Source organism: Ascaphus truei, chromosome 4 (assembly GCF_040206685.1).
Source record: "Ascaphus truei isolate aAscTru1 chromosome 4, aAscTru1.hap1, whole genome shotgun sequence".
Taxonomy (NCBI): Eukaryota; Metazoa; Chordata; class Amphibia; order Anura; family Ascaphidae; genus Ascaphus; species Ascaphus truei.
This window is the reverse complement of record NC_134486.1, coordinates 370,306,212-370,318,756: the sequence shown is the minus strand read 5'-3', so window position 1 is coordinate 370,318,756 and position 12,545 is coordinate 370,306,212. Positions and strand designations below refer to the sequence as shown.

Here is a 12,545-nt window from a genome sequence, read left to right as displayed (position 1 = left end):
GTGAACAACTACTACATTTAAAACCAGTTGGTTTTTGCAAAAGCAGCATTGAAGCCTGGGTACTTTTATAAGCTAGAAGACGGGCACACGGATTTGAAAAACAACAAATGAATTTAGTAAGCCAACACAACGTTTCGACCGCAATGGTCTTTATCAAGTGCAAGTGGCTCTTGCCACTTGCACTTGATAAAGACCATTGCGGTCGAAACGTTGTTAGCTTACTAAATTCATTTGTTATTTTTCAAATCCGTGTGCCCTGTCTTCCATCTTTCATCTCGTACTCTAGGATTGGATGCAGCCTTTCGTTTATTGACGGGAGCACCGGTAATTGTATCAAGCGTTTTTGCTTTATTTGGTGTGCAGCACTTATCTATATTCGTATTACTTTTATAACCTCTCAGCAATCTGTAAGCAATAGCTACATACAGGCATACCCCGCTTTAGCATATATAGAATACATAGTACATGTACATATAGCATGTACATCTAGAGTGTTTTTTGCCAGTACCTGTACTTTGTACTAGACCCACATTACAGTTCATCGTAATTGATGCACACTAGCTACAGTATAACAGCTTTATGAATGACTTTTCAAAACACCAAGAGGAAAAAGCCTGGACCATAGAACTTCTAACTACAACCATAAAGAGCTCCCAGGTTAGCCTATTAAGCAATATCACTGGGGCTGCCACCTGTCTTATATTTGAAAAACTGTGCTAAATTAGTAGGGACTGATACTATTGAAGCGGAACAGCCGAATGGGTTTTAAACACAGCTGAAGGAGTGACTCAGTGATTAAAGGCACAGACTATAAATACAATGACACACTTTGAATCCTGGTATCCCGCTCGTTGTCACCTTGGGCAAATCAATTTATCATTTTGTGCCTCAGATGATGATGTCTCAAAATTAGTTTGCAAGCTCTACGGGACAGAGACTATGACATTCTACGCATATCGCTGCGTACCCGGCCAGCGCTACATTAGAAATAAATTATCATCATAGAGCTGGTCTGGCCATGCCTTTTATAGAAAAAATGAAGCGCAAACTTACATTACACGTGACTAATAAACTTAGTGCAGCCTACTGGAGAAATAACGGTCACTAGTACCGTGTCATACAAATTGAGTGAAAATGTGAAGGTGCAAATAAGTAAATGAATGAACTCCAGTGCAGTGCTCCATTTGTGAATAAAAGCACTCACAACTAGTGACTATAAACTATACTAACTATATATTTATATATATCTCTCTTGAAAAACGTCCATTAAAATACTGCAAATCCATGTAGGGTAAAACCAGACATAATATCCCAGATAGATTGATCTATGACCCAATTGCATTACACCATGACTTATTTAATTGAGAAGGGACCCAAATCAAAATCCAGATTCAACCCTGATGGTTTAAAAGTTTTTAATTTGTATATCCAAAGAGTTTCTTTTTGGGATACATCTTTCCCCCTATTACCACCTCTCCAATTGTTCGATATGAATTCTATGGCTCTAAACAATAAACCTTTTCTGTTTGATTGATGGTAAAGATTAAAATGCATAGAAACATTGTGGGATTCTAGCCCTATCCTTATATTCCTGACATGCTCAAGAACTCTTAACCTTCAGTTGCCTGGTGGTGCGGCTGACCAATTGTAGGTTGTAAGGGCATTCCTAAAGATAAATGACAAAACTCGTATTGCAGTTTATCAAACTGGTAATAGGAAAAACCTATCCAGTGATGTTAGATTTAAAATCCTTGGCTCTATGTGACGGGAGCTTTGTGACAGGCTATTAATAATTATACACAAAATATATATATATAACTGGGTTGAACTGGTACGAGACTTAGATATGATAAAATATAATTTATTCCTTGATAAAGGTGAACACACAAGATATACAAATAACAGGCAAAATATGGACACTCACTTAAAATGGAAATGATGAAACAGTCATATCTGGACTGGCAGTTCATACAGCAATCTTCATAATCATCAAAACATGAAAGACAATAGCCATAGGCTGAGCCTGGTTCTTATACCATTATTTCCCATTGAACACAACCTAATCCCAGCCCCTCTCATAAATCAGTGGTGAAGTTGACAGTTTTCCTCAGAGTAAAACTCCTCCCACCCAAGGACGTTTACAAACTGCTTTTCCTATCTAAATAACTTCATAACTTCAGTTCAGTAGTACTTACTGGCACGCGAGACATATTAATACATTCCGGCACGCATGACGCTCCCAATGAGACTAAATATTACAGTGTAATACTAAAATTAAGAGAGATATTAAGAGAGATATTAATATCTGGCTCTTAGTACTGGCTAAACGTCATGTGTCTGTATTCATTATTTGCGTCTCAGTCCCCCGGTTACACATATGTAACTTTTAGCATGTTCAGCCAAGGACATCTCATAATATTCTTATATTTAATAAGGTCCCTCATTCTGATCTCTCCTTGGGTAACCGCACTCCTGGCCCCCATCAATAAATCTCTTTGAAGCAGATTTTGGCTTCCATTGAAGTGTGAAGTATCACTCTTAAAAAAACATTCAGTTTCTTGGTTCCTGCCTCCAACATAAACAATTAGGGCAGTTACCTTTTGGTCACTGGTGCTATGTTTTACACCCAATGCCCCAGACCTCCTGTCCTAGCTGTCTCCCAGCAATATTCCCTTGGCCTGCAAATTAGATATTAACATACTGTGCACCAAAACCCCCATCTGTACTTTTTCACACCCAACTTCAATCAAGCCCTTTGAAGCCCAGATATTTCTGAAAAGATACCACGCATCCTAATGTATTTTCCTAAACTGTAGCTCATTAACCCCTTAAGCCCCAGTGTGTGTGGTGCAGACACTGGCCCAGAAACAAGACATTTTACAGTGGAATAAGCATTTGGATATTGAAGCAAGGTAAAAACACATTACTGGACCTCAGTCCAGTTAACCCCTTGCTTCCCAGGTGAGGGTAGAGGGTGGCCAATTGGGGTGTAACCCCTTTAATCCCGGGCCAAATCCTCTCCATCGTCACACTCTATTCACGCCATACTCACAGGCCTTACAATGAAGGCTAGTGAAGAAACCTTTAGGATTCTTATCTAACCACATTATGGAAGTCCCCCCCTATGGAAGTAAGGATCTCCGGAAGCAGGGGCTCCCCGAGCTGAAATTAATGGGGTTAATCTCCAGAGATCCGCTGCCTCAATCCTGTGTAAGGCTGCGTCAGGCACGGAGCGAGCGTGCTGACACTCGTGCGCGGTGATATCATGCGCTCTGCTGGGCGGACGATTTATGGCCAGCTAGTTGCACGTGTGGAGGGGGCGTGGGCATGATGTCACAGAGCGGTATAATCAAATTTGCTTGCTCGGCAAGCAGCTAAGCGCCATGCAGGCGCTCGCTCACGCTGGCCACACATTGCAGTAATGTGTTTCATCGCGGCCAGCACCATCCCGCTCAGCATCACCCTTGGCGTGGCCTAAGAGAGCGAAAACAAAAGTCCGCTTGGATTGCTGCTTTAAGCTTCTCATATCTAATACAAACCCCAACCAAAAGGAGACATCAAAAAACATTTTCCGTCTAAAAAGAGGGAAACATTCTCATAATAATAAGTAGACACCAGAGAAATGTGATAAAACCACTCCATTAATTGTATAAAAGCATTACAATACCACATTTAAATAAAATGGATAACTATAAATAAACCTGCATTACCGACCTACAAATTTACATGTAGTGTATGTTTATAGAATTGCGTTTAGCTTTAAAAAAATAAAAATAAATAAGTATTAATCTATTAAAAAAGGAGTATAAATTCAGTTGTAATTATGAGCTTCTGAATAACGAGACACACTTCATGTTTCTGATGAGTTGTAATCTTAATTGAAGCCCACAGGAGCACCCAAAAAATATGTTGCATACGTGAAGTTACAGTTGATAAATTTACTAATGGAATAGGTCTTTCCAGTGATCTTGGGCTGCGGCCAGGGTGGAGCGAACCGCGCACACTCACGCTCGGCGCGATCAGAGTGATAACTCTGAGTGCCCTCGTCCAGGGTGAGGGTGCGTGCGCTTGCTGCTTGGCGAGACAACCAAATTTGATCTGGGTGCTCGCTGATGCGTCACGTGAGCGGTTTGCCCTCTGTGTGCACACCAGCTCTGTGATGTCATAGCCACGCCCCCGACACCCCCCCCCGCACAACTCGCTGCCCAGAAATCGCCCCGGAGCAGAAATCATGACGTCACGGCGCTCGAGCGCCCGCTCCCAGCCTGGCCGCAGCCTTAGAGTAAAATAAATTCTCGCCATTATATCTGAGTTTTCCATTCTGACATAAGCATACTTTATGCCAAGAGTGGTTTCAAATCCTAACCTTTCTGGATGTCAGAATATAAAAAGCATTTCACATTGGATGACCCAAAAGTATTTGCTAGTGTTTGTTCAGAATTGTAGGTTTTTTTTATTATTAGAGTAATTTTGTGTAATTAATGATAGTTTTTCAGTATCTTGCCATTTCAATATTGTGAATTTATTTTGGCTGGGAGACTTATTACAACCTCTCCTTGTAAATAAGATTGAGGCATTTGGTGAGGGTTGTAGCCTTTAAAACCAGAAATAAAACTATACAGGATTTATTAAGCTTCGTAAAGCTACTTAACGTGACATTAACCCTAGTTAAAGTCATATTATTGATAACACCGTATTCACTAAAGCAAAAAACATTACATAAACCGTGATTACGCCTATTATTCTATATGTTCTGCAAATTAGTTAATTATAGCCTAAATTAGGGGCGCTCAACTCCTGTCCTCAAGCCCCCCCAACATGTCAGGTGTACATGATAGCCCAGCTTTAGCACAGGTGGCTCAATCAGAGGCTCAGTCAAAGACCACCTGTGCTGAAGCTGGGACTGATTGAGCCAGCTGTGCTGAAGCTGGGACTGATTGAGCCAGCTGTGCTGAAGCTGGGACTGATTGAGCCAGCTGTGTTGAACCTAGGATATCCTTAAAATCTGACCTGTGGGGGGATGACTTGAGTTGGGCGCCCCATGCCTAATCTATATGAATCCCACATTCACAAAGCTACGAATGGTAGACCCATTTAGTTGAAAGCCCATTTACTTCTATATTTCCAAATAGTCCCTTATATTCCATGCGGAGAGATACCTGGGAAATAATCATCTTTAAATCGGTTTAGTACCCAGGTATCTCGGTTGTGTTCACAGGCTGATCACCCTGTAGATGACGCGCTCCTCTCAAAGCAAAAGCCTTATTTTAGGGTTGTGATGGGAGTAACACAGACTTATTAGCTGCCTATCCAATTACCTTACAAACTTTTTCTTCAAAGTTCAAGCTTGAAATGTGAACATACCAGCACACAACCGTATTTAAAATTGAGATAAGTTAATGGAGTTATTTTCTTTTTCATTAGGATTAAATCAACCATAACTGCAAGGAATGCCATGTACTGTGCAATGCAATTTAACAAAATACCTCCACAGTCATATTTTGTTTTTCATTGCAGAAACCATAAAGTTATATTTTTTTTCATGCTATTTTATCTAGTGCAAAGAAAGCTCTTTAATGACAAGTGCTAGGTATGTAATGATCTCTTTCTTACATTGCTATGTATTAAATACTTTTTTTGGGGGAGACTTGTAGTGTTGTATTTACTGCTGCCCCTGTATGAACTTGTTTGTTGCTGGATGTTCGTGCATCAATACCTAGGAACTGATGATGAGCCATAACCATTTGGACTGCTCATATTCCCTTAGGACCTTTACTTCCTACCCCTCATATTTGCCCACTTAAGTGCTGCTAAGGATCGGTTACTCATTAAAGTGCTCTCCAGATGTCTTCACCAAAAGCTTCACTTTTGTTTTTTTGACACAAGAACAAAAAAAGCAATGTTATATATATTGTGAAACCTTTGAGGTTTGTGTATTTTCAAACCAAGGAATTAAATCCTATGTGCTACCTGGTAAATACATTGTTTTACAAATATATTTTGTAATGTCTATTGTTTCTGTTTAGAAGTTAATGAGATGCATGAATCCTCCATTATTCCTACATAAACACACACACACATATATATATATATATATATATATATATTTATATATATATATATATACACACACACACACACACACACACACACACACACACACACACACATACATACATACAGGACACCTACAAGGAATATGGAATATAAAAATGTCACTTCTACACACGTACATATAGTAACACATACAAGCTCATATTGAACCCCCAAAATAACCACAACATATATATATATATATATATATATATATATATATATATATATATAAAAGCATATAAGTGTCACAGAGGAGTGCTACTGAGCATGGCAATATATATTTAAAACCAGAGACAGAACATGAAACACAGACAGAGCTCAGTGCACATCCAGCGAAACTTATACACGGTACAGTGCCTAAATATATATGTATAGATATCTATTAAATAAAATGGTCTTTTAGTTTAACATTTTGGCCAAAGTGTTGTAAGCCCTTGAGCCACTACACTGCAGACCACATCTCCAGGGTCCCTAACACTAATATAAATTCTTAATAACCTGTGCATTACCAGGAAGAATGATTTATAATCTGTAAAAATTAGTTGCATAGTTCTTAGTCTGATTGAAGCTTTTATTAACCTGTACATTACCAGGAAAAGCACTCTGTATTAGATTTGTCACAATCATACTGCAAGCAAGCAAGTTCCCCTGAGAGTGGGAGATGCTATGGAGTGAGCTTTTATCCATTTAAATTTGGGAGGGTTGAGCTTATACCTTGTATAAGTTTTGCTGGATGTGCACTGAGCTCTGTATGTGTTTCATGTTCTGTCTCTGGTTTTAAATATATATTGCCATGCTCAGTAGCACTCCTCTGTGACACTTATATGCTTATATATATGTTGTGGTTATTTTAGGGGTTCAATATGAGCTTGTAGGTGTCCTATATGTTTTACAATTCTGGTTCAGCTGATTGGAGGGTGGCAACCTCCTACCTAATTTAAGCTCACCCCCTCCCACATTTAAATAGCTTTTAAAGCTTTTAAAGAGTTGAGCACACATGTGGTTGCCTTGACAACTGGGCCTGCTGATGTAGTATCAGTTTGTATACAAGCAATCACACGGGCAGCTTGGGTTTGATCATGTGACTTGGATTCCCCAATAGGAGAACAGACATGGAGTTGCAGCATGATCTAATTAGATTGTATTATGCACAGCTGTTTTGTCGCCCGATGATGATGCTTTTTGATGATGTGGTGATGTTTATGTCACTTGAGTGTTGGGGTATATAAGTCACTCACTGTCCTGTGTCTGTTGCACCTCCCTGAGGAAGATCCCCCTGTGGGATCGAAACGTTGGAGCTATGTGCTGTATTTAATACATTCATTTTCATTCACCTGAGTGCTGTCTCCATTTTGCTGCTATGCCGTAATGTATACTCTTTATATATATATATATATATATATATATATATATATATATATATATATATACATATATATACATATATATATATATATATATATATATATATATATATATATACATTCATACATACACAGTGGTTGACAAATCACCAAAAAATCTACTCGCCACCTAGTACCAAACGTGTGCTGCTTGGGCCAATATTTACTCGCCCGGGGGTTAAATCCACTCGCCCGGGGCGAGCAAATGTATAGGTTTGTCGAACACTGTATATATATATATATATATATATGTATATATGTATATATATGTATGTATATATATAAAAAAATTGCTAGCGCCTACCAAAACTCCCCTAGCACAAACCCAATGTGCTGTGGGATGACTGTAACAAATAAATAATTAAACCATAAATATAAAAACAGATATATATGAATAAAAAAACAACACAAAAAATTATATGTACATAGAAAAAATATATATAAATGATCATAAATTATACAATACAATAAAAAGTCCAATCCCAAAAATGTGGGTATTGTCCTCCAGAGTACTGCAGCCGGATAAAGGGACTACCAAATCCCTCAATCTAGGAAAAAAACAAGAAAACCGGCGCACTCATGGTGTAGTATGTCAATAAAATTTATATAGGACTGGAAAGGAACAAACATTGCACACTCACAAACGTGACAAGAACATGAGCATGTATGAGTAAAACTCAATCACCAGCTGGGACAGGAGAGCAGGGTACCTCTCCAATCTCGCGAGAGTCGTGACGTCAGCGGGAGCTCGTCCAACTCCAATACCGCGAGAATCGTGACGTCAACGGGAACATTCAAGTGACTGGAGAATATGGAAGTCTCTCAACTCCTCTCCCTGCACCCGCTGGATACAATGCTTTGTTATAAAGTCTGTAATACTGTAGGAAGTTGTTGAAAATGTGCAATTGTACAAATAATGCAATTGTGCTGATAAAAGTGATCCGAAACACAACCTACGCGTTTCGTCCTTAAGACTTCATCAAGGGGTATGAAACACAAATGGCTACAGACGTAATTTATACATATAGTGACCAATCAAAAACTAGACATTACTAATTGCATAATTGATAACATAGGAGTAAATTAACTCCTTTCACTGCTGATAAGGAACAAATATATATGTAATGATTGTTGCTAATACAAACAATATATTCCATTGAATAGAAATCAGTCAATACAATACATATATACAAGTGAATATACATGAAATTACATTACAAAACTTTAAAAAAAGGATTGAAATGCGCAAAAGGATATAATTGATATTCTATTTGCTGCTAGAAGGTCCACAACCCCACAGGTGCCGAAAGAATTCACACGATGTAGAAAATGACCTAGGCGCATTAGAAAAGAGTGGGAGAAAAAGGGGGGAGGGTAATATGCTTAGATTGCACTTAAACACAGATAAGAATAATAGAACATTTATCCAATACTAGCTATTGTACCCGGCTTCGCCTGGGGAATGTAAGATTGAATACATGTCCCCCGTCCTGTCCCCCACCCTCCTGCTGGTGGCACATCTCCCCGGCAAACCCCCCTCCCCCCCCTGCTGCTGGATGTAGTGCGGGTGAGATTTGTCTCTGTGTGTGTGTATATGTGTGTGTCTGTCTGTGTGTGTGTCTCCCCCCGCTGCCGGGAACATGTCCCTGCCCTCCCTTTCCCCCCCCCCCCCCCCGCTAGCACATCTCCCCCCCCCCCCCTGCTGGTACATATCTCTCCCACCCCCTCCCTCTGGCACATCGCCCCTGCACATCTCACAGAGACACACACAGCTCCGATCCAGGCAAGGAGACGCCCCCTCCCTTAGTAGCCACGCCCCCTGCTCCTGCTCTAACATTATTGCTGGACAGCCAAGTGAAACTTAGAATGTCCATAATTTGGGAGGTGAGTCACATTGGAAGCTCAAAATAGTTGCGTTGACCTACAAATCCGCAGCAGAATGTACAGTGAAAGTTTCGTTGTGCTACGTGGTGTCGTTTCTGAGATTTTGATGCTTCTGACATACAAACAGACGGCATCCAACTTAGAATTATAGTATAGATTTAGCATCAGGAACCCTCTCAGGAATGTTATTCTTAAGGGTCTTTATAGGCCCAGTTTCCTTCTCCTGAATCTTCCACGGGTTAGTCTGGATCCTTCAAGTGCTGAAACTTTTAGAGATCTTCCCAGTTTCAATAGATCTTACAATTAGATTAGTAGACAAAGATGTGTAGTTTCATTCTATTTCATATAAGGAAACACCTATAATAGGTATAATAAAAAACTCACAATTTAGTGAGAATGAAAAGGAGCAAGGTATATACAACACACTGAATTAAACCTTGAGCAACAGTCTTATATTGCACAATTTATAATTGGAGGGTGTCCCAAAGTCTTTTGATAGTCTACTGACACGCCTAACCCTTGTTAGGTGTCTTAATCAGAGCCTTACAAACAAACGAGCCTCATATTGCACAGTTCGTAAAGGTATGCACTATTTCCATATAATGAAGCTGGTATTATCTCACCAATGTATGGTTCTCTTGGGGGTAGTTACCCGCGATCCTGGAGGAGATTGTATCCGATTGTTTCACTTGAGGTCAGCGGAACCGTTGCTCACTCCGAGCCACCGCTTTCAATGTACTCCTGTGTGCTCGCACACTCCCATGTAACCAAACTTTCAGTCGTATACCGCCTGATCTCCTCCACTCTCAGCGCGCGCTCACACCCCTCTGTGTTACTCCAAGATTGCGAGATTTCCTCCTCTCATCCGCTCCGGAGTCACCTTCTCTCTGTGTTGCTCGGTCTCCGTCTGTGTCACTTCCTTGCTCCAATGACGTCACCCTACGCGTTTACCTTGGCGGCTTCTTCGGGGGTTAAGATCTTCGGTTAACCCATGGAAGATTCAGGAGAAGGAAATTGGCCCTAAAAGACCCTTAAGAATAAAATTCATGAGTGGGTTCCTGATTCTAAATATTGGATACATTTTCTATTATCCTCATCTGTGTGTAAGTGCAATCTAAGCATCTTATTCTCAATTATACAGACATACTGTGTGTTCCCCCCACCCCCTTTTTTTTCTCTTATGGGCCTAGGTCGTTTTCTAATAAATATATATATATATATATATATATATATATATATATATATATATTTATATATTTATATATATATTTATATATTATAACAAAAAAGGAAAGCAGAGCATGGTTTAATAAAAACAAGATAAAATCAGGCCACTCACTAAAGTCACTAGGAGAAGCGCATAGAAAATCTGTAGTAAAGGTCATCTGGATGATCCGCCGGTAGATAGCTGGGAACCTCGTGGTGGGTGACGTGCATATAAAAAGCACATAAGGATGAAGATGTTAACATTAATAACTCTATTTGACAGTTACAATAATTCCCCATTCTAGTTTTCCCTTCTGTATATTCCCAAACTGTATTTTTTCATTAAAAATAATAATAAATATTTTATTGTAAACCGGTAATGTAAACAATGTGTAAACGGTAATGTAAACAATGTGTAAACGGTAATGTAAACAATGTTTAAACAATGTGCCCACTCAGTGTTTATTCGAGTAGTAATACAAAATGTCTTTCTGGTGTGAAATGTTTTGATATTCTTGCTTTATCACTTCATTTGAATCCTATGGATGCTGTATGTTGTTCTGCGTTAAAAAGGATATGTTAGCTTACTGGACCCTAAACCAGGCCCAGCAGATTATGTATCCAGAATCACAAACTGGAGCAGCGCTCCAGAAACCGGCTTTTTGACTCCACATCATTGTGTTCTAATGCATGAAGGTGCCTTGTTCCAGTCTTGCAAAACTTGCTTCAGTGAGTGTGTTGGGTCATGGCTAGAGGAGGAGTTACTCTAGGTGAGGAATGGCACAATAATGTATTCATGAGATGTTTCCAACTTTATACCTATATCCTGTGCTGTTTTCTTTTCCGTTTCCAAAAAATAAATCTGCCAGGTCTGAGCTGGGTATTAACATGTTACTCTTGTAATGTACATTACATTAGAAGCAATCTCTATGCATATGCGATTGGTGCTAATTGATGGCAATGGAAGTTTGTGCCCTGTATTTTAGAGCAAATTGTACCATCTATATAAGATACCCTCTCAGGGAATATTATGCCAATTCTACAGATTAAAGTTGCTAAACTCAACTGACATAGTTCAGTAATGAAATAATTCCTTTGTAAAAAAATGTGTTGGTTTTTTTTTTTAAAAACTAATGAAGGTACCCTGACTTCTCCCTTTCTGCGGTTGCAGGATTGTCTGTGTTTTTCAGATCACATGAAATGTTCTAAAAATATGTTTATTAGTCACAGTTTATGGGGCACAACACCTCCCTGTTCGTCTATTAAAAATATTGCTCACGCCTGAGGCATGTATCTCGAACCACAGAAAAGACAATGTATTTTCCTTTTCGTGCTTGAGAAGCCAGTAAAGCATTGGTCTTCTTTCCAACCTCGGAAAGGGTTACAATGGCTGGCGTCATTAGCCATTCAGTCTAGAAAGCTGCAATCCATCAGTACATATCACATCCATTACAGACTGTACATGCTTCATTGAAATGACATGTCAAGGCGAGAATGTTCAACAATATCATAGTCGTCATTTCCCTGCATCTCTCATTTTGCTTTTCTTTAGGCAGGTTATGATGAGATCAACCCTGATTGGAGGAACTCTATGGAAAAAAGAAAAAAGTTGAAAGGTAAATTGGTATTTAAGCACTTTAACATATTATTATTATTTTTTAGAATAGAGTTCTTTTCAGCTGTATTGACCCAGAAGGAAATTGGTTTCTTTAAAAGATGTGATAGTTTTGTATTGCACCAACATCAAAATGAAGATATTATTATACATGCATTTTTCCGACCATACAGATCTGTTCTCTAGATGAATACCATCTGCAAAAAGATTCCTTGTTTGGGCATTTCTCTTGTGAAAACGACTGCAATTTGCCAAGTCCTTATTTATCACTGACTTGCTGTGCAAACAAGTAAAGACAACATTGCTATTAAATTACCCCCCAAAAAATAGCCAACTTGTTT

The 12,545-nt window shown here is 39.2% G+C and overlaps 1 protein-coding gene across 2 annotated transcripts in view; it reads left to right on the top strand.

The window, feature by feature from the left end:
- The window catches only part of NBAS (NBAS subunit of NRZ tethering complex), a 682,881-nt gene that overhangs the window by 98,921 nt on the left and 571,415 nt on the right, over window positions 1-12,545 (top strand). For both annotated transcript variants that reach the window (XM_075598387.1, XM_075598386.1), the window contains exon 13: window positions 12,142-12,205. In XM_075598387.1, the coding sequence (XP_075454502.1) occupies window positions 12,142-12,205 (64 nt within the window). The remainder of the gene's footprint in view (window positions 1-12,141; window positions 12,206-12,545) is intronic.